Here is a 22,143-nt window from a genome sequence, read left to right as displayed (position 1 = left end):
GGAGTGCCACAAAACACTCAGCAGGCTTGCAACAGGCAACTCTGTGCATCTTGGTTGGGTATCTGGCCATGTAGGCATAGGAAGTAACAAGTGTGCAGATGAGCTTGCTAAGCGGGGTTCCAGTATGCTACTCTTTGGTCCAGAGCCAAGCTGTGGCATAAGCAAAACAACTGCTTCCCATACAATAAGTAAATGGTCAGGGACTTACATCACTAGCAATGGCAAGGTCACCCTGGTCAAGCACATGGCAAAAGGCTGCTGGCAGACGCAAGCCCTTGCTTCACCAGCTGGCTGGTGAGTCTGGGAAGAGGTCAGGTCAATCAGCTGATTGCCATGATAACTGGACACGGCCATTTCAGGAAACATCTCCACACAATTGGACTTAGAAATGAAAGTCAGAGGTGTAGGCTTTGTAATCTGACTGATGAGACTGCTAAGATTACTGGATTGCGAAAGATTTGGGGCTAGAAAATGGGCTCTGTTTGACTGCAAGCAACCAGGTGAGGAATGGGATGTTAGTATAGGGAAGAAATTCCTGGACCTTGTAATGGACACAGGAATTGGCTTTGCCAAACTACATACTTGGAACACACAATAGGCTGACGTGTGATGCTCTTTGAACCGTTGAATCCGTCCTTTTAAAAACATAAACATACAGGTTTAGAAGGTTACCATATAACTAATAAAATATAATTTTAAGAAAAAACTCCATAGGTATGAAAATGATTGTATATGATGGTATTTCAAATAATTTTGTGCAAAAAACAGTTAAGTATCTTGAATGGTTATCGTATCAAAATACATACAATATAACCCTGAACATTTTTGAGTCTTATCTTGTTTATGGTGTTTGCCTGTGATTTCGACTGATCATCAGTGCATTTCTCATATTAGTCCTAAGGAAGTAATCAAGACATCTTCCATGGCTGTTACCCGAAAATGACTACAGAGTGCCTTTTTTAGTGAATTTGCGCCTGAACTACCTATGTGTTATTGTTCCTGATTATAAAAATATTACCTTTACCAATAGAATATGGCTGTTATTATTTTGATAGAATAATTATAAAATAAATTTGGAGAGTTATGATTTAATTTACTCATTGAATTATCCTTATTGCATAATGTTCAGGATAAAAATATTGTGTACAACCTGATACGGCATTGCACTAACCTTTTTGGTTGATTTTATGCCCACATGTAGCTCTGTATGTATATAGGTATAATTCACAAACATCAATCGTGGTCAATGTATTCAACGTAGAATCAACTTTTGAAAAAGTGATGTGTTTAGGCAAGTTGCGTTCAGAAAGGCTGAATAGTGTGGTGATGATGATACGATCATGATGGCGTTGAAATTATTCAACGGAAACAAAACTAATTCAAGATGGAGTCTAGCAACTTACGCTCATGCATTCGGTTCACGGTTCTCTGTATTTTCAATTAATATTTTTACAGAGCTTTGTATTTTAAAAGTACAAATTCATTATTAATCACTAATTACTGTATTGTGTAAAAACTGAATCACACCAACCAATCACAATAATGGAGAAACATCTAGATTCATACATGGCTGAATTTAGTTCATTGGAATGCGGCAGGAGTGACAGTGATAAACCTCGTATCAATCATTTGCTTGATTGTTTAAATGCGCTAAACTTTAGTGATTGCATTAAATATAATAACAATGTAAGTTTAGAAACTTGATTCTATCTTGATGAATACTTTTAATGCAATCTCTTTTTGAAACGAGCCTTTGATCTTTCTTCACAGGATTGGTGAGAATTATGGAAACTGCATAATATTTTATTTACAAGTCGTATAATTTGACCATAGGTTTGATTAGGAAACATATTTGAATAAAAAATTAGTTTTCTAAGACTTGAAATTTTAGTCCTGCCATTTTAAATCTAACTTCATATTTTGTAAATGGGGGGTGACCAACTGTTGTGAGTGTCTTTATTAAGAGACATTTCAAAGAACTTTATGTTATAGGGTATGATCAAATTTAATGGGTACATGTGCAAGTGCACGGCAAATCATGCATGAACTAAAAAATCAACAAAATACACATTTGACATAGGTAGATGCAGCTGAACATACTAAACTCAACCAGTACGTACATGCGTTCAGTGTGTGTTCCTTTTGCTCTTTCCATAGTCTGTTTCTCATTTGCGCGATTGGTCATGCATAATCAAGCGTGCCGCACTTGTACATGTACACATTCTATGTAATCAACGCCCTAAACTTATATCTGCCTGCTCCTAGTAAAGTCATATCAACGTTCGCGCGGCGTTAATTTGGTCGCCATTGATTTTTACAAGGTTTATTCATCCCTAAAATTTGTGAGACATCTCTTATGCCACTGTTTACAAATACTAGCCTATAACTTATGTTATAGGGTTATAATCAAATTTCATGAAAATGAATAGCTTATGACCTATAAAAACCTATAATATCCTCTATAATTATCTGTGGTCGTCATTTATCTTATCTGATCATCTGGAGTTCACGTTTGATATCACCCTAAAACTCATTCATGCCTTTTCAAGGAGTTTGATCTTTAATGTTTTCCTGGTGATAACCATCTCATAAATTTTTATATGATTTTACTTTTAATGAGTTACCGTACACCCTGAAACTATACTTGGAAAATCATAGAAAAGTTTTCTTTTAATTGCAATTGAGTAGATTGAGTTCATTGCAATTGTAAATATTATTTAAATCATGCTCTTTGCAAGCATGCTTCGTTTTGTCAATGGCATAAATGTTAGACCTAACTCTTCACTCATTACTAGCCATTTGCCTCCATTGAAAACAGTAAGTGCAATTTGAAACAATTATCTTAACAATCTTATTCTTAACCTTCATTCCTTCAAGCTCTATGAGCTTATAATAGGCTTAGGCTACAGCATTCAATTAAACTTTTGTTGTGACCAAGTCACAGTGACTTGAGAATAGGCTAATTTATGATTTTTCATTTCAATTGTGAATTACATTGTGGTTCATCCACATAAAATAGATGTACAAGCTCAGTTTACTTGTAGTAGATAACTGATTGTATAAACTGGGAATGTACAATGTAGGTAACTTGTTTGAAAAATGGGACACAAACATTTTTTTAAACTAAAATTAGCGTTGAACTCAGATTATGCATATAGTTATAAATCTGTATGAATAACGGAATGTTGAACTTTTCAGAAAGCAGTTCTCCTCATACACCAGTGCTGCAAGTTGGTATCTCCGTCGGATACGTTTCTCGTTGCGAAATGTAGCCACTTGATAATGAATCTAGTCACAAAGCTGTCTGTCAAAATCGAAGGGAAATCACTGTGCATAGTTGTGAATTGGTGCTGCCAGGCGTTGAAGTTATCTGCTGATGTCGCTCTCATCGATGTTCTTCAAGCATTGCATGCTGTCATTGAAAGTAAACCATCATCAATTGAAGAGGTGAGTTGTAAGGTAAACCTATTAGATTTATAGATGATAATAGATAGTGCACTCGCAGACTATTACTGAACTTCTATGTTACAGTAAATTGAAAAAAAAATTACGTATCTTTTTGACATTGCGAAATTGAATGGATTCCACTTCATTCTCATGATTATAATCTATTCCATTTTGTGAAGTAAAAAAGTGAGCAAATAAATCGCAACTTTTTTACATTTCGAAATGGAGTGAATTACACTTCTTTCTCATCAGGAGTAAAATCTATTTCATTTTGCGAAGTAAAAAAGTGAGCGAATAAATTGCAATTGTAACATGTTGTTATCAGTAATAGAACTAGTGAATGCTTAATCATTACCTACCTATGCTACATTATCTTTGTTAATCTGGCATTTATATTACATTCATATTGCTATTGTTTCTAAGAGTGGAATCACTCTTATTAAATACAAATCACTTTACTCTCTCCAAGAGTGGATTAAATACAAATCACTTCACTCTCTCCAAGAGTGGGATGACATAAGCCTCAATGACCTCTTTTTTTAAATAATTGCTCTTGCGCATTAATGTTTGTTTCTCTGATTGCTTCTATGATGAATATTCATGAGCATAGAGCATAAGGTTATGCTCATGAGCATTAAGTAGAAGCATAAGCATTTGCTCATTTTTATATGAATAAGCTTCACCTTATGCTCCTGAGTTCAGGAGCTCAGGAGTTCAATGAGCAAATGCTTATGCTTCTACTTAATGCTCATGAGCAAAACCTTATGCTCTATGCTCATGAATATTCATCATAGAAGCAATCAAATGCTCACGTTTTTAAAGATTTTTCATCAGCTGATTCGCCTTTGTGGCCTTACTTTGTTTTTATAGTGAAAGGTTAGAATGTGCTATTCACGTAAGCGCTAAATATGCAAGTATAGACACCGCTGTTTGGTCGTCTGCTCTGTTCTCTATCCATGAATTGAGTTTTAAGCTAGTTGAGTTCTGCAATTTGAATTAATAGCGTGAAAAAATGTCATCTCGATAATAATCTTCAGCATAATCTTATAATCTCAATAGCCTTCTTATAATCGTCTACACTCTCATGTTCTTAAATGCCTATTTCCTATTCTGTGATGGCTATCTTTATATCGAATAGGTATCTTTTGTATGAATAATGGTGATATTATAATGGTTGAATCTAAAAGAGTTTTATTGTTCTCAACTATTGGTTGTAATCGTATCTGGTATAGTACTCTTACTCACACGAATTAGTTGAGCAATTTTACTATGAGCAAAAGGTGAAAAGCTGCTCCAGACTAGACTCACCTTTTTTGAAGCATTTGCTTCAAAAGTTGAGCAAATGCTCTAGTTCATTTATACAATTTTGAGCATAAGCTTTTACTTTTGAGCGAATTTTCAAACTATTTTTTTGATGAGCATGAGCAAGAGGTTTTGCTCACGTTTATTCATAGAAAATGAAGCATATGCTCCATATTTTAGAAGTATAAGCAAATGCTCAACTTTATTCATATGGCCCATTGTCTTTTCTGTGATAAGTTTTTGAAATTTTAATGAGATGATACTATTGGCTGCTCTAATCTGCAATACAATACTCAAATAATGATGTCCATGTGCTCTTGTAAATACGTTGACAAATAAATTCTATTCTATTCTTATATTTTTACTACTTGCGATTCGAAAGCATGATACAATAAGTGAGTGTATTTAGATTTATTATCTTATTCGGTACATAAACAACTGTTTCAAATCCTAGTTTTAGATTAATTATTTATTCTAATCTTGTTAATGTTGCGATCTATCAAGTCTTAAAATTCAATTTGGTTAAAAAAAGTTGTTTCAAGTTTTTTTTTCAGATAGTGTTTTATGTTATCCTTTCGTTATTATAACTCACATCATTATCACTGGATTTACTGTATCTCACTCTTTTGTTTTCAGGTAACCCAGGAACTAATAAACCGTTTGAGTGAGGGACTGGAAGATCGAGCTAATCTATTGATTCCTCAAAATGTAAAATTCTGGAGAATCAGGTGTATGAATGCCCTCATTCACACCGGAAGTCTAAATCACAATCAACTGCTGGCTGTCTCAGAAATATTTCTGGCCGTTCTAATCACTAATACCCCTCTGATGGATGATCTCTGCTATTCCCAGGTAAATATTGTAACGAGAAAGAACACACATCTTAAATGAGGGAAATATAGAATTTTAATTCATTAAAAATAATTTTTATATTTCTTCAAGCCATATGCATTTTTGGAAAAAAATCACTGAACATCTGCAGTTATTATTCAAGCTACCGTCAGTGTTCGGTTTTGCGATAAAGCCATAAAAATTAGATAACTTTTCAACCATGAAAATATTTGTCATTATCATTCTGAAACAGTCCAAAACGTGTTCAATTATCCTTTTATCCATTTATTCATTGGGTAAACAATTACAATATCGGAATGAAAATATCGCTAGCCCACAACTTCTGTTACTAAATCTAGTCCAATAAAATGTTCAAAGTAGGGTTAAGTTCACATCACAACAATTTTCACTTTACTTTAGATAGAAATTCTCAAATTAAAGGTGAATTTTCTTTTTGAAATTATGAGTAAAGTTTGTTCCCCTGAAACACGTGCTTTTCCATAGCAATGCCATTGATAAATTTGAATATTAAGCTGGAAAGGAATGCTGTGATTAGTTTGGTCTCACACCCCATACAACCCTAGAATATTCATTGGAAGTCTAATTGATTTTTAAATATTCAAACTGATTTTTGAATGCATTTAATTTATGATAGTGTAATTTTGAATGGGTCTAGGCTGAATTTAATTCACATAGGCCTACAGTAAAATAAAGCTTTTCTCCATTCAATTTATTAGTTTTAGTCTTCATTAATCAGCTCTCATGAACCTCTTGGAAAGTTTATGTTACTTTACAAGTGACTTAATTATTGTTTTGGTATAGAGTAATATATTTTGTAATTTGAATATTTTAAAGCTCATTGCCAGATCTTGCACCAAGGCTGTACTGTATTGTACTGTTTACAACAATACAGAATTATTTTTCTTATTCATGATTTGTAATCTTTATTATTATTATTATTATTATTATTATTATTATATACTAATAGCTTTCAATGTGTTATATTTCAGGTATTAACGTGCAGTATTGAAGCAGTGCAAGGTCTGTGTGATTGTGACAAAAAATGGCTATCAGAACACTTGGGAGATGTCATCGGAATTATAATGGCTTACATGCACTTTGGCCTGGCTGATTGGAAATTCAAACGACCTAAGAGACATTTTCCAACGCCATTGCCAGTTGTACACAATAGTGCTGATGTGAAGGTAAGGTGATAACATTTTTTCCTTTAGTCAATTGTGAAAGATTATTGTAATTCTACTGTGATTGTAATTTGAAAATGCTATTTCAAAGATGTTTGAAGTGCATTTTACAAATTTAGAAATTAAGGAAACCTAAAGGCTTACTTTTGAAGCGTACCTCTCCAAAATTCGAATTTCAAATGAAGATATACAGTAGTACTATTAAAGATCTGTTATTAAAGTATTAACACTTTTTCAATATTTCTCAAATAAATAACCTGTCAACTGGTTCAATTCTAAAAACTGGCTTGACCAATAACCGATTAAAGTAATTGAGTTTCAGCTTTCCTCTTAGATTGATTGCTATACATCAGTAACGTCATTTACTGCTATACATTTCTTAATTCAGAATCATATTATCACTAGCAATACGTGTTTGACGGAATTCTGTGTATACATTAAAAATGGATTCAAATCACCTATTCATTTCTTTGCTTTCCTTATCAATCAATGCATAAATTGAAATTGAAATTGCTTTATTGTCTCTTCAAAATAGATACATAATTTACATACACTATATTATTATCGACAATAAAGTTTAATAACAACCTGCAAAGGAGATCCTGAGTGCAGGTGTGAATCAATTGTAATTACATGATACAAAATAAAATCACAATAGTAATAAAGAAAAGAAAGAATACAAAACAAAAACAAAAATATTAAATCATATCCTCAACATCCTAAAATTTAGACATACACGAATGTATCTCAAACTCTTATTCATTAGATTAATTTAAAGTAGATGTTCCTGTCAATCCATTCCTGTATAATTCTATTTAAATTCCCAGTTATATTCCTGTTAACAAAATCTAGTGGTATTTTATTGATTAGATAATTGCAATAGTATTGAAGTTGATGTCTGCATATAGTAAGCTTTATGAGATGTATGTTAAATGTATTTGTACTGTTTGCCCGTATGGTATAGGGAGTTGTATGAATTTTAAACTGATTTCTATGTTTGTTTATGTAACGAATTACTCTTTTAATGTAGGTCTGTCTCAGAGTCGGGACATTTAGTTCGATGAAAATTTCTCTACTTGAATAAAGTCGTGGTCTTCCAAGAGCTGCTCTTATAATGTGTTTTTGCAAAATAAAAACTTTTTTTAAATGTGTGTCAAAGGCGGCGCCCCAGACCTCTATTACATATTGAAATAATGAGTGGGCGTATGCATAATATACTTTCCTAATTATATCCAAATTTTTTATTTTTTGTATTTTGTAGAAGATGTGTATCACGTACTTTAGTTTTGAACATAAATATTCTATGTGTTTGTTCCACTTGAGGTGTTGGTCAACTAATATTCCTAGGTATTTCATAGTTTGCACTCTTTCCAGTGATTTTATCTCTTGCTCTTCATTCATATTATTGGTTTTATTGGTATTCATTCTTAAATCCAGAGATATTGGTGGTTGCCCGGTTATGTTGGGTGAGAAAGTGATATATTTGGTTTTATCGGTATTTAAGGTGAGAATGTGGTCCTGAAGCCATTTATGCACTATTTTTAAACTGTTATTTGCATTATTAAAGAGCTCCTCCCAGCTATTTCCACTAAAAACGAGCGTTGTATCATCTGCAAATGACAATGTAGTACAATTTCTGAGATTTAGCTTCAACAGATCGTTAACATAGATTAGGAACAATATTGGGGATAAAACCGAACCTTGAGGCAAACTAAAATGTGAAGTAGATTGGATATCCGTTTGACCATTTAAAGTTAAATATTGTTTCCTATCCGACAAGTAGCTTGAAAAAAGTTTGTTTACTGAGTCTCTAATTCCAGATTCATCCAGCTTATTTAAAAGTATATTATTTGGGATTGTATCGAAAGCCTTTGATAAATCCATGAAGACGGCTAGAGATTTTTTGTTTTCATTAAAATTGTCTTATACAATTTTATTCAAACGAATGACCGCGTCGTTGGTTGACTTTTTAGCTTGAAACCCATATTGGTTATCACTGATTATATTCTCTTTTTCTAAAAAGCTCATCAATCTCAATTTTAAAATCTTTTCTAGTATTTTGGATAAATTGCTTAAAAGGCTTATTGGTCTGTAATTTTCAGGTTTGCTGAGATCTCCGGATTTAGGTATAGGTATGATTTTTGCTTCTTTAAATTTCTTGGGGAAATATCCACTGCTCAGACATTTATTAAATATAAATTCCAAAGGTGCTGTAATAAAGTGTGATATTTGTTTTATAAATGCTCCAGTAAAATTATCGGCTCCAGGTGTTGCATTATTTTTTAATTGATCAATAATTTTTTGTATTTCGGTGGCGTTAGTAGGACTGAGGAAGATACTTTTATCACATGGGTTAGTTTGAGATTGAGGAATGGGTATTTATGTCATCAGAAATTTTCCTGGCAAAAGTCTCTCCTACCTCGGCAAAGTATTTGTTAAGTACTTTGGCCTCTATATTGATTGATTTGGTATTTTTTTTTAGTATCTAAGAGCTCGTGGATATATTGCCAAGTTTTTTTGGAATTATTTTTGTGTTCGTCAAATTTTTTATTGAAGTAATCGGTTTTGAATTGTTTTATTAAATTATTCAGAATGTTCCTATATGTTTTGTACTGGTTGTTCAATTGAATATTATTTGGCTGCTTTATCAGCTTCTTATGCAGCTTATCTCTTACACGAATAGAATTTACTAAGCTGGGCGAAATCCATTTTTTAAGAGGCCTTTTATTCTTACTTAATTGAATTTTTTTTGTTCTTTTATGTGTCAAGTAATTTAATTTTTCAACTAAAACATCCACCATAATGTCTATATCATCGGCACTATATATATCGTACCAGTTTTCTCCTTGTAAATCGCACATAAGTCCACAAAAGTCGATTTTGGTCTTAGTCCATACTTCATCTTCCGTATGGTTCGTTTCCCTATCACTAGCCGCATTTAAATGTAAAGAAATACTATAATGGTCTGTTATATTGGTTTTTGAAATTACGCCTCTCACAACATTATTTTTGTTTTTATTTTCCTTGAAGAATATGTGGTCTAAACAGGATGCTACACCATTGAAGATTCTGGTTGGTTTATTTATATAAGATTTAAAGCCATTAATATGTAAAGTACTCAAGTATTCGTTTGATAAATGGTTATTTGCGAGAATACATTCACGTTGTTGAATAACTTTCTCACTTGTGTGTCATTTAAATATTATTATTTTGTTTTCAGGGTCCAGTAAATCATAGAAAGCAGCGCACAAAAGCAATTAGACAAGGCCTGAAATCGAATGATGATGAAACGTCAGTGGTCAAAGTTGATGAATTCGATTTGGCCGAATTGAATTTGACGACAAGTGATTCGGACTTTTCGGACAATGAAGGTGGCAGATTGGCAAAACGAGCTCGTGTCCATTCCAAGGTCCGACTCGCGAGTTTGAATCTGCTCTTGAACTTGACTAAGGTAAATTGAAGGCTAGATGGAAGTTCAAACAGATCGAATCGTATACTATGATGAGATTCATGTTACTGTATTAAGTCAGCACCTGATTAACATTGGTTTGCTATCCTTGTCTGTCATACTTACAAGATTCATAACGTGTATCTCACTAGGTATAATTATTTTAAATAATTAGTATTATTATTTTGGCGCTTTTAGCACATTGTTAATAGGATATATATCGATATCCTTGAATCTCCTTTTAACAAGTATTTACGGCCATCTGACCAAACTGGCGATTTTTGCTCTATGGTACTTAACATTTTTAGGCCTGTAGTATGAAAATTTTAATTGTTTTTTATTCATATCGTTCAATATTCAATTGGTTCGCTCTGGTGAAATTCATTGAATAGTCATCTATATTTGTTTGACGATACAGTTTCTAAAATTATTGAGATAACCTCCAATAGGTATGACATGATAATTCAAAGTATAGTTTAATGATAAGTATTGTTTAAAGTATAAGCCAGCATAAATTGTAATCTACATACATGAATAAATATAATCTAATTTATCGGTTGATAAGTAGAAAACGTTTTTACCTCAAATAGTAAGTAATACAATTGAATTTAGTTGTTTTGTATAAATTACTTTACGCATGATGAAAAGTGCTTGATTAATATGTGTTTGTCGTAGGTGTGTGGATGTAAAGAACTGTTTGGTTTCTATGGCAGTTTGCTTTCGAGCTGTGGCCTTCCACATAGCATTCTGAGGGAACCGGCAATTCGAGTCAAGTCCACTGCCATTGCCACTCTATCAGTTCTGCTATCAGCTGCTAAGGGATTCTTCGTCTATGCACAAGAAACGTAAGATTCCAACTACTTATTATTTACTTTGTTCCAATTCTGCTGTGTTCCATGGGAATTCTTAGGGAAACGGTCAGCTCCGTGGTTATCTCATAGCTCAGATAAGTTGAGGCATATTCTGCTACTCAACTCTTGTTTTCAGTGCTATTGAATTTTATCACTATTTATTACAATATAGAATGTTCCCCGTTTGTTTGGTGGTCATTATTTTTTAATTTTTGTGTAGTTGAGAAGTTGATTTTGTGGTAATTATTCATATTGAATGAAAAAGACTAAGAAATTGTCAAAAAACCACAGATTTATTGATACTTAGACATTAAAGGCATTAAACCTTTATCAGAGATTGACAATGGTGTAATAACCGAAACCGGTCTTTCTAAGTATCAATAAATCTGTGGTTTTTTGACAATTTCTTGGTCTTTTTCATTCAAGGTGGTCATTATTTTTAAATTATCATTAAGGGTTTCCGAGCTCGGGATTTGGCTAAGTTCTAGACTTTGATTACCTGACTTCAGGAAATTGGCTTTCTGAAACGGGGTGTAGTCGTAGTCATTGTCATAGTCACGTTCCAATAATTTCTAGAAAATTGAACACAAAATAGTATAAATAGAAAATAGTGTAAAGTTTCAGCTATTTTGAATTATTTAGGAATGTTTAATGTCGTCAAGGAAAAACGTTTCCAATTATAAAAATGAGAAAATAAAGATTGTTATAAAAACTGCGACTACGTCCCGTTTCGTTGATCATATGTTGATCATACATAATAGCGCCCCTGAGTAAATCTGGGGATAGCGGGACGCTAACCTAAAAAGCGGGACGGATGGTCACCTTAGCTTATACTGCACTTCGTATATTTTCAGGGAATCGGCATCATTCACAGCCTTCTCAAGTGTGTTGGCAGATTTATTGAAGTCGTTGCATGAATGCCTGATAAGTGCCTTCAAACAGAACAGTCCGCCCCTCATCTACATGAATCTAATACACTGCACCTCGGCTCTAGTTGGGTGTACTCCTTACCACCGATTGAAGCCCGGCTTGGCCTCCCAACTACACAGCGTTGTCTGTCCGTTCTTGAGGTTTAAAGGTACGCTTCAAACTCACTCAATAGCACCTAACTTATTCAGAGTAAGTAGACTTATTTGATGTAAAAAATCTCACACACTACTGGGCGTTATTGTAAATTTAGTATTACTAGTAGTTAACCCATACTCCGCAAGGGTATCAATATAAACTTGACAAACTGAAAGCATGACGTACAGAAATCTTGAAGAATTTGAAATAAGTCTATAACAATCCTCGGTAAATTAACAATCTATTCTCTATTTCTTTCTCTTGCTCTATTTCATTCTCTTTCTTTTATCTTTTTGTTTCTCATTTAGTTTTCTTGTTTTCTCCTTTTTTCCCTTTATATCTCTTCCTTTTTCTTTTTTCTCTCTCTTTTCTCTTCTTTTTGCAAAGCGCGCGTGATCTAGTTCTAAAACCCTGATACTCCAATGCTCCTATAGTTTTCCTTGCTTTATATGGTAAGCAGAGCATAGTTTCAATTTAGATAACTGATAACTTTGAATATCAAAATGATATTCTTTTCTGAATGGTTCACACTATTGCAGAAGTAATAAATGCCAATTAATAATATTGTTCTCTCTATCATAGATGTATAATTTTAATGTATTTATGTTTGTGCAGAACGTAATATGACAGTGGCTGTTTTAACATACATTGGGGCACTTGTCACATTAAATCCAACAACTGATGAAATATGCAAGCTGATCTCACAAAAAGAGGTCGTTCAGGAAGAAATCAGCTCTGATATTGACAACAAAGAAATGAACAATGTGAACGTAGTCCTACCAGAACTTTGTATAGATTTTATCAAGGTAAGTTGATATAAACTCAATTACTATAAAAAGTAGCATTTCCCCTCAGGATTGCTTAGTGTACAATGATATTTTATCACATTAATTTTCTTTATTATGTATGTGTTTTAGCTTTGATAGTGTTATACGTATATGAAAGTTGTTTTACATTTTGATCAGTTATCTTTTCTCTGTAATTGTGGTTGAAATAATTATTTTTCTATTTTCAACAAATTTATGATTATACGAGACACAATTTTATGACATATTATTGATTCATTCAAAAATAGAAAAACTTATGAAAAAATTATGACGTAACAACCAGGGAAAGTTTCTCGTTAAGTTAGTGGTGATAATTTAAGGTTTTTTATTGTTCTGTAAACGAGTTTCAATTTGTTTGTAACTGAAGCAATTTGAATGTGTAAAGGAATGGATGTGATTGTATATGAATGAACTATATTTTCTGAATGACCTTATTTTATAGGATGCGGCAAGTCCCGTTTCGGTAATTGTGGAAAGTTGGCAGCTGATTACACATCTCACACGCAACCATTACGGGATTATAGCAACACACCTGGAGGCAGTGTTAGAAGCACTTCACATTTCGCTAGTCAGCACTTCTGATGTGGTTCAGCTGCACTCCGCCAAAGCTCTTGAACAAATGGCTCCTTTGATGGCTAATTCGAAAGGTATTCCCCACTTATATGCTACAAAACTTTTTTTCTTTATATAGTTTAAGAAATGCACATAAATTGATTTTTTATCTTATTTACTTATCAAACTGAACTACAGTACTAATAATAATATAGAGTGACCTGGCTGGCTCAGGTCTGGTGTCAAGAGTTTTCAGGTCGCAACTGATCGATTTCAGAGCCTCTGACATGACCTAACGATTCATATTTACTAAAGTACTTGAAACTATTTACATAATTCATAAAAAATTATTTACATAATTCAGCTAAACATAACTAAATACTGTACTTTTCTTATTAATCAAATTATTAATTCGTGATTTTCTTTGTAAAATTGAAAGTCTCACATGAAATGCGAATTCGATTCTCAGTTCATCTGTATTTTTGTAGTATACATTCATCCTTGTAATCTTCCTTGTATTATTGAAGGACAGCAGTCATTTTTCTCATTTCTACATTCACATTCAAATTGTGTTGTATGTAATATTATGGCTAATAAGTTTTAATTTAAATTGAATTTCAACCTCAATTTACATAATTTTTTATGATCATTGAAAACTCCAGATATATCTATCTAAAGATTTTAAGTCTGATGTCCAGTATCACCAAGCTAGGTCAAGATATTTGAACATTGTCAAGCCGGGTACGATTTACGAGTGTGCACTTATTATTGGTAGTAACTATAGCTGTAGAATCATATTATGTTCCAATTCACTTATGCTTTTGCTATGTTCGAAATCTCTTGACCGATCTTGGTGAAACCGGACATGATACTTGAATCTACCTTGTAATTATTTTATACTATAAATTATTATTATCATATACCATGATAAAGTCTGATGCACTATGTAAACAAGGCTCTTTATGTAGTTTCTGTGAGTCTGTATGCTTTTCAAATAAATAAAAGAATACTTGTGATTGATTTTACAGAAACGGAGGCATTGTGCGTGCAAGAGTGGTGCCACCTGCTTAGAGGGGGCGGGAAAGGGGGCGGTGCCCTGCTGGCAGTGCTGCAGAGCGCTCAGCCAATAGCAGCAGCCGGCTGCGACTGTGTGGCCAACATAGGTGCGCACATCTATGCGCAGTTGCCCACCGAGCTCAGCATCCTCGTCATCACTCTTCTCTTCGGATGCACTGGGCATGACGAGTCAGGTGTGTTCAGTAGCAGTGTTAGTCTAGAATGATTTCATGATTTCTATCTTTACAGTTGAACCTCTGTGTAACGGTGTTGATTAAAAACACGAATCCTATTCTCAATTCCACTTCATTAAACAACTCAGGTACACTGAACCCTGGAGAAACGCAATATAATATAAACGTGTTTCATGGTATCTGTTTCATGAAACCGTTTCATGTAGGCATACACACCAAAGAAATGTTATGATGGATTTCAATGAAGTAGTTGTGTTTGTGTCATAATGAAACAATGAGCATCTCGTTCTGGGAACACAGTAAATAATTGTTCCTAGCGGTAAATTGTAACTAGCGGTAAAAAATTCCGCGTCCCATGGGAACCATTTTGACAGTTGATGTTCAAAAATCCAGTTAACCGGTAAATTATTCCTGCTTCGCACTCTGACCGCGGTGCATTCAGAATGTACCTTAATCGAAGAGCTGTCATTGGTCGATAGGATCAATCTCCTTCGCATGCACTGATAGCTTGTTGGTTTACCATAGCAAAGCCGCAGAATACATAGCCAACAAATTGCTGTTTGATAACCATTCATGATTTCTTCTTTATAGAATATTTGTGAGTGATGAAGTGGAAGTAGTGCATATTTCTCTAGACGGTAGGTTTCTAAAGCACCTTTGTTCATTTACGCTAGTAAACGACATACTTTGGTGGAAATCAACTTCATAAGTGTGCGCGTGCGTCAAAAGCTTGAACCAAAGATTTTGATGTGGCGTTCCATAAGAACAATAGTTTTGCACCAGTAATATAATGGGTAGTCAAGTGACATGGAACAATTTAACCACTGGAACTGGAACAATATACTATTTACCGTGCTCCTTAAACGAACCTATTGACAACATGAATGGTGAAAAAATTAGATGAATAGTAGGTAATCAATCTCTGTGATGATTTTGTTAAATTTAAAGATTTTTTAAAATCTTTAAACCACTTTTTGATAATTTTTTGAATTAGTTGTTCCTCTAATAACAAGTAGGGATATAAACCGCAGGATAGCTTAGACTGTGTAGAGCAACTGAAAACTACGTATAATCATATACAATCAAAAAGAGATTAATCAAACAATTAGTTGAACTGGTATACTATTATATTTTGACGTACACATATATTTTTAGCTTGCATTGTAATCTATTTTTCGATTCATTTTCTGAAGTAAATTGATTTGAATTTGTTAAGGTGCGCGCGCAGCGGCCATCCGCGCGATTGCAATGCTGCTGACTTTTGCGGCGCTGGAGGACGACGAGCAGTTTGTGAGCGACGTGAGCGACTCGGTGCAGCGACTGCTGGGCGATGCGTCGCTGGCGGTGCGCGTCAAAGCGGCCTGGTCGCTCGGCAAACTGTGCGAGACGATCGCGCGCCACACGCATCTGCGTGACTGTGTCGACGTTCACGCCCTCTTCCAGGTCACGCTGCGCGCCGCTTCTGACAATGATAATGTCAGTCACTTGAATTTGTAGCGATAGAACATGAATTGTGTCCTATAACATTTTTTGAGATTTTTATCCATTAAGTTTGGGAGAAAGACAGTTTTAGGCTATGCCTGTTGTATTTTCCCAATCATTCTATTGTGAAATATATTTGTGATTGTCAATGGATGATGAACACACATGTCGTTTTACATTGTTGTTTCAACACAGCGGGAGTGCCTCAGAACTGCGAGTCTCAATTTGTCTATATTGAGGTTCACGTTATAATGGCAGTATTTGATTGACATTGGTGTTGCTATCCTTGTCTATCATTCAACAAAGCAGATAGCGTTATCATTTTTTATCTCCGCAACGTTGCCAGATCATTTTCCAACAATTCAATAAAATTTTCAATAGTAATTATGAAAAATTACTTTTGAATCATTGAAACATATTTTTTCTTGTCAAATATGATGAACTTAGTGACAGCCACTGTAAACGTTACACTACACCAAAAATTACATGCGATGTGTATTAAAAAGTTAGCAAACGAGTGGCAAAGTTCGCAGATTATGTGAAATTGCAACTTCAAAATCAAATGAAAAACTTTGAACTCAATGCTCTAGTATTGCTAAAAACGTATTAGAGTTGAAGCGTCAAGATTAGTCAGATCTAAATGAAAATATAAATTTTCCAGGAACTGATTGGATCATTATTTTTTTCTCAGGTGAGAACTGGTGCAGTGAGAGCTTTGGGATACCTGGTGAAATTATTGACTGAAGAAGATGTCAAGCAGCCTGACTATGTGTCTTCAATAGAGAAAACCAGTGCTGCCCTCACTAAAGCTGCATCTTCCGGCTTGAATATGAAGGTATCTCACACTCTACTCGATCTTATTCGAATGCTGGATTTGATAAAATAAAATAAACTAATTTATGGATACTATAAAATTATGTTTGTTGAAACTGACGATGTTGATGTATTTTTTAATATTGTGACAAATTAATTCTTGATTCTTGATTATTATGTACTCACTATTGTGTGTTGAAGTTTGTACAGTGCGGCAAACACGGGAAACAACATAACTAAGACAGTTGCTCGTATGAAATCTAATTCAAGTACTAAATGTTATAATATTTATTATCTTTTTCCCTTACTATTATTTTCTTTTCATAAATAAACAGGCTACTAGTAGTCAGTTCTGGCAAATCAGTGTCAATTCTTCATTGAAGTTTGATAAAATCCTTGATACACTGTATGTTGATATTCATGCTTAAATTTCATGTGGGAATTCTTTGTTGTACAGGTGTTTTAATGGATACGATTTTTAATCTATACTATTGCAGCTCAGTGAATTAAATTATTAATGAGCTTTTTCATTTTCAGCTCAAGTGGAATGCTTGCTATGCGTTGAGTAGTTTATTTGAAAACTCAGCCATCCAATCAATTAGTGCCTCATCATGGCAGGTAGGTACTACCGTACTTTCATTGTAATTTTTCATTTTTCAATGCAAATTCTGAACAACCTTCTTCAACCCATCAATTAGCTGAAGCTGAGGAAGAGGGGTGGATCTTCTAATTTTCTTTCTTTTCCTATTAGTCAACTGCAACAAGCAGCGCTCCAACATTAGCGCTGTATGACACGTAAAAGTTTTGCCATGTAATATTACTTCTTTTTTCTTTTTGGTTTTTTAATTGACAACTAAGAATTTTGACTTCTCCAATGAAACTGATTGTGGAAAAATGAATGTCATACATCACGTAAAAATAAAAAGATTTAGATCAATGAAAATTTCAAAGAAAATCTTATAAAATAATTCTTCCCGCCCTTTATCACATGATTCTCTCTTGGGAATGTTGAGGTTGTGGTTGGTTATTCATTAAGCTTATTCAAAAATACTGTTTCAACTGAGCTCTAATCAACTGATGTAAGTTTTCCCCAGAATAGACATGTGCTCATGGTTTATGTGAATTGGATTTTATTTTGCAGGACCAAATTTTAACAGCACTCTGCAATATAATCATGAAATGCAACAATTTCAAAGTGCGAGTGAATGCCTGCCATGCACTGTATAGCATCTCTCAACGCAATCACTTTGGTTCGCACTATTTCACTGTTTGGCAAACCATTCTGGATGGCCTGGAAAACGCTTACAACATGCCTGATCTCAGAGAGTTCAAGCATCAAACGTCACTTTTCGACCAGGTAAAATTCAACCAAACTATCATAAATATTCAACACATCTGTTGAAAAAAGCTTTTACAATGAAGTTTATATTTAGATTTCTCCAATGACCTTGAGAAATGATAAAAATGAAACCTCTTAGGGTTCGATCCTCAATAACACTATTTAAAAAAAACTCATTTTTACCTTTGCAGGGCTGTCGTATGATGCATCATCACATCTGAACTACCAAACTGTTCAACTTTCTGCATAAATATTATTAATTTACCGAAGATGGTTAAGTGCTTTCTTCATATAATTGATCTATTAATTTTTTATGACATAATTTTCGGTTTTTGGGAACGATACGGGGGATGGAAAGCAATGAATGCAATGGATGGACAGATAGAAGTTCTAATGACCCTTCAGCGGTCGCCTATTGTTATTAATTTCGACATTTTCGTGGCCTTTTGTTAAGGAATCACATGTTTCCCACTCCGAGAGAGAGCCATGTAAAAAGTAAAAGCTCTCGTACTTTAGTTCGTGTTGTACCTCTAACATGAGATGCATCAAATAAGTATGAAATACTTAGGTCCCTTTATTCACAATATCAGTTAAAACGGGGATAAAAACGATGCTCGTTTTAACCCGGATTGTAACAACACATTGTAATAAATGGGAACATTTTTGTTCATGGTTTAGCATTGAACGTCAATTGTGCATTATGACTCTAAAACGCTGGTTATTTGTTGCAGCTATGCCTGAACGTATGTCAACTGACCCGGCTGGCCACAGTGGAAGATCTCGGCCGTCTGCATGACATTTTAGTCTTCAGGATGGAGGTGGCCTCCGAACACATGCACAGGTTCCAGCGAAACGCTCTTCCCGAGAATACTCAACCAGTCATTTCGGCCAGATCACACATTTCATCAATCAGCCTTCCAGCGCACACATCACAGGCGCAGCAATCAGCACTGGAAATGCTGACCAACATATTTGCAGCTCCGTCGTGAAGCCGGTGATGTACAGTTTCCATTTTAAACCAATCAACTGGAACCTCTTCAATTGAGTAACTTTTTATAGAGATCATTCTGTAACCTTGAATAGCTTATGAATGAGCTAACATTATGTGATATATCATGAAATAGATTACCGTACCGTAGTAGCTAGGCTATGGCAAACCTCATCAATTATCTCCTTTTATGGAAGAGCATATTATATTCCGTAAAAGTTATCTTTTGAATAAGCTAGTCTGTGATAAATTTCTGCAATCTTCAAATTATTATTGTTCATGGAGTACCATATCTCTTGAATAGATAAATCTTCTTTCTAAGAATCATCAGCTGATCGTAGACAAAAAATTATAATTTTTAAGTTTTAGAAAGCGGTGAAGAAAAACAGTACTGAGCATGCTATTACATCACCAACGTCGAATTCATCTCGACATTTATGCACAAACTACATATTGAGTTGATAGTGATAAATTTGAAATTTACCCACTATAATTATCATGCGACTCAATTTCATAGCTAGTTATGCATAAGCCGACACATTCATCTTTGGCTATCGTTAATTCTTAATTTGAAAAGTCAATATTTCAATATACACTAGCGTTCTCGTCACTTTTATCACAAACCAATAATGGACTTATTAATCTGGCTACTATATATAAAAGCGTGGTATGTCGCAGTGGTTTAAAGGTCAAAAATTGAATGTGCATTTGTCCACACAAATATGCAGCTCCTAGAGAATTTGCCTGGATAAGAATAGATAGATAGATAGATTAAATAGCATCCACTGCCCACCTAAAACAGGGGGATCAGGAACTTGTCAAAACTCTAAATGATCGAAAAAAGACACAGCCCACAGTAACAAATACACAAGACACAGGAAAAGAAAGCATTATACCATTCATGTGGAGTAATATTGAATGTACTTTTCCTTTGAGTAGAAAGCACTCTTTGGAAAAATCTATCTTTAATTGAGATCTAAAGTCGCGTTCATTCATACCCTTCATGAAATCAGGTAATGTATTATATAATTGGATACCAGAGCTTCTAACGCCTCTCTTATAGAAAGTGGAGCGATGCATCTCATCTCTCAACAAGTGTTTATTCCTGGTATTATGAAAATGAACATCATCACCACGAGTAAAATAACATTGATTTCTCTTAACAAAACAAAGGGCCTCCAAAATGTAGACACTGGGTAAAGGAAGGATTTTTAAACTTTTGAAATGGGGTCTACAGCTATTCCTTTGTGACTCCCCAACCATTACCCTAATAGCTCATTTTTGAATCCTGAAAACCTCAACAGAGTAACATGAACTACCCCAGAAAACTATTCCAAAAGACAGTAATGAGTGGAAAAGACCAAAATAGATCTCTCTATGGGATTCGAAATGGAGAAATTGTTTTAATGACCTTAATGCAAAGATGACTGAACTCAACCTTTTTTTCAAATGCTGAAGATGAGGCTTCCAGGACAGTTTGTTGTCAATATTTATACCAAGAACTTTTATTTCACTTACATATTCTATAGTGTGATCCTGCAATTCAACATTGAATCTGTCTGTAGATCTGAAAAGGAGATTTTTTGTCTTATCTATATTAAGAATCAACAAGTTTGCTGCCACTTTTCAAGTTTCTTCACTGACGCAATGCATTTCACCTCTAGAGAAGATCGTGAATAGGAACAACAAACCTAACCTTCAACTATCCTGAGCTAAAAATTTGCTGTTCAGAGTTAATCTCAACTTGCTGAAACCTGTCTTCAAAATACGATTTGAACCAGCTGAGCACAGTTCCCTCTATACCATAGAATTTCAATTTGGATATTAATATATCAATATTAACTAAATCAAATGCTTTAGACAAGTCAGCAAAGATCCCACACACCCTTTCACCTTTATCCAGACTAGATAGAGCTTCATCAATAAAAGAAAAAAGAGCATCACAAGTGGAGTGCCCTGGTCTGAAAACAAATTGAGACTGTGACAGTATATTGAACCCTGCAATGCATGATTTTTCAAATCTTTTGGAAAAAAATATCATTGAACTCAGAATTCATTGCTGATAATGATAAAAATAACAAAAAAAATCCTAACATTTTTCAAAATTACTTTTTGGACATTTTAAGTCATGACTCCAAATGGAGTCATCATGCATTGAGTAGCAAGTTTCATCATGGAAAGCATTCATACTTCAAGCAAATATTTGATGCTTATAAAAAGGGGGTTTGGATTATAAAGGGTGACTTATTTTGATTTTTGAAATAAAAATATTTATTATATTACAGTAAATACTTAATTAGTGAAATTATTCTGATTGCCTACCCAAATCTGAATAATTTTTAGAGTAAATAGTCCGTCATAAGAAATGGCAATAGCCTAAATTATTATTACTATTGCAGGTGAAATCTTTGAAAATTATAGGAATATGCTATTCTATATAGCCTAATAGAACGCATTATGAAATTTCACATTTGGATATAGAGAAATAATCATGAAATTTTATTAACGTTAGAAATATAACATATTTTGTATATTTAAAAAAAATGTTCAACTTTTACTAACGTTTTAACAAGTTCTCAGTACTGGTGTGAAATCAATCATGTCTGGTCAAGTCAGATGTAGAATAGTCCTTATATACAAACACTCAGCTCTTGTCAACTAGCCTAATGTAAAATCTTGTTGTCATCAGTTGTGGAATAAAAATAGAAACAGTTTTTATATACAAGCACTCAGTATGTAGCCTATT

General features: G+C 34.0%; 1 protein-coding gene across 1 annotated transcript; it reads left to right on the top strand.

The window, feature by feature from the left end:
* Nucleotides 1-1,339: 1,339 nt before the first annotated feature.
* Nucleotides 1,340-21,564, top strand: LOC111043212 (HEAT repeat-containing protein 6). The gene is made up of 15 exons (XM_039436171.1): nucleotides 1,340-1,686; nucleotides 3,199-3,447; nucleotides 5,386-5,601; nucleotides 6,591-6,785; nucleotides 10,003-10,233; nucleotides 10,906-11,075; nucleotides 11,936-12,159; nucleotides 12,762-12,952; nucleotides 13,416-13,620; nucleotides 14,554-14,775; nucleotides 15,992-16,251; nucleotides 16,949-17,092; nucleotides 17,608-17,688; nucleotides 18,212-18,427; nucleotides 19,141-21,564. Exons 1-15 carry the CDS (start codon nucleotides 1,543-1,545, stop codon nucleotides 19,396-19,398), a joined length of 3,006 nt encoding a protein of 1,001 aa, XP_039292105.1. The 5' UTR covers nucleotides 1,340-1,542; the 3' UTR covers nucleotides 19,399-21,564.
* The last annotated feature ends 579 nt before the right edge of the window (nucleotides 21,565-22,143 follow it).

The sequence above is a fragment of the Nilaparvata lugens genome, chromosome 10, assembly GCF_014356525.2.
Source record: "Nilaparvata lugens isolate BPH chromosome 10, ASM1435652v1, whole genome shotgun sequence".
Classification (NCBI taxonomy): Eukaryota; Metazoa; Arthropoda; class Insecta; order Hemiptera; family Delphacidae; genus Nilaparvata; species Nilaparvata lugens.
Note: the sequence above shows the minus strand (reverse complement) of the source record. Positions and strands in the feature narration are given on the sequence as shown.

Coding starts and splice junctions, on each gene's coding strand:
- LOC111043212 (XM_039436171.1), top strand. CDS start 1,543: ATGGAGAAACATCTAGATTCATACATGGCTGAATTTAGTTCATTGGAA. Junction 3,448..5,385: donor AACCATCATCAATTGAAGAG/GTGAGTTGTAAG, acceptor TTTTGTTTTCAG/GTAACCCAGGAACTAATAAA. Junction 10,234..10,905: donor TGCTCTTGAACTTGACTAAG/GTAAATTGAAGG, acceptor TGTTTGTCGTAG/GTGTGTGGATGTAAAGAACT.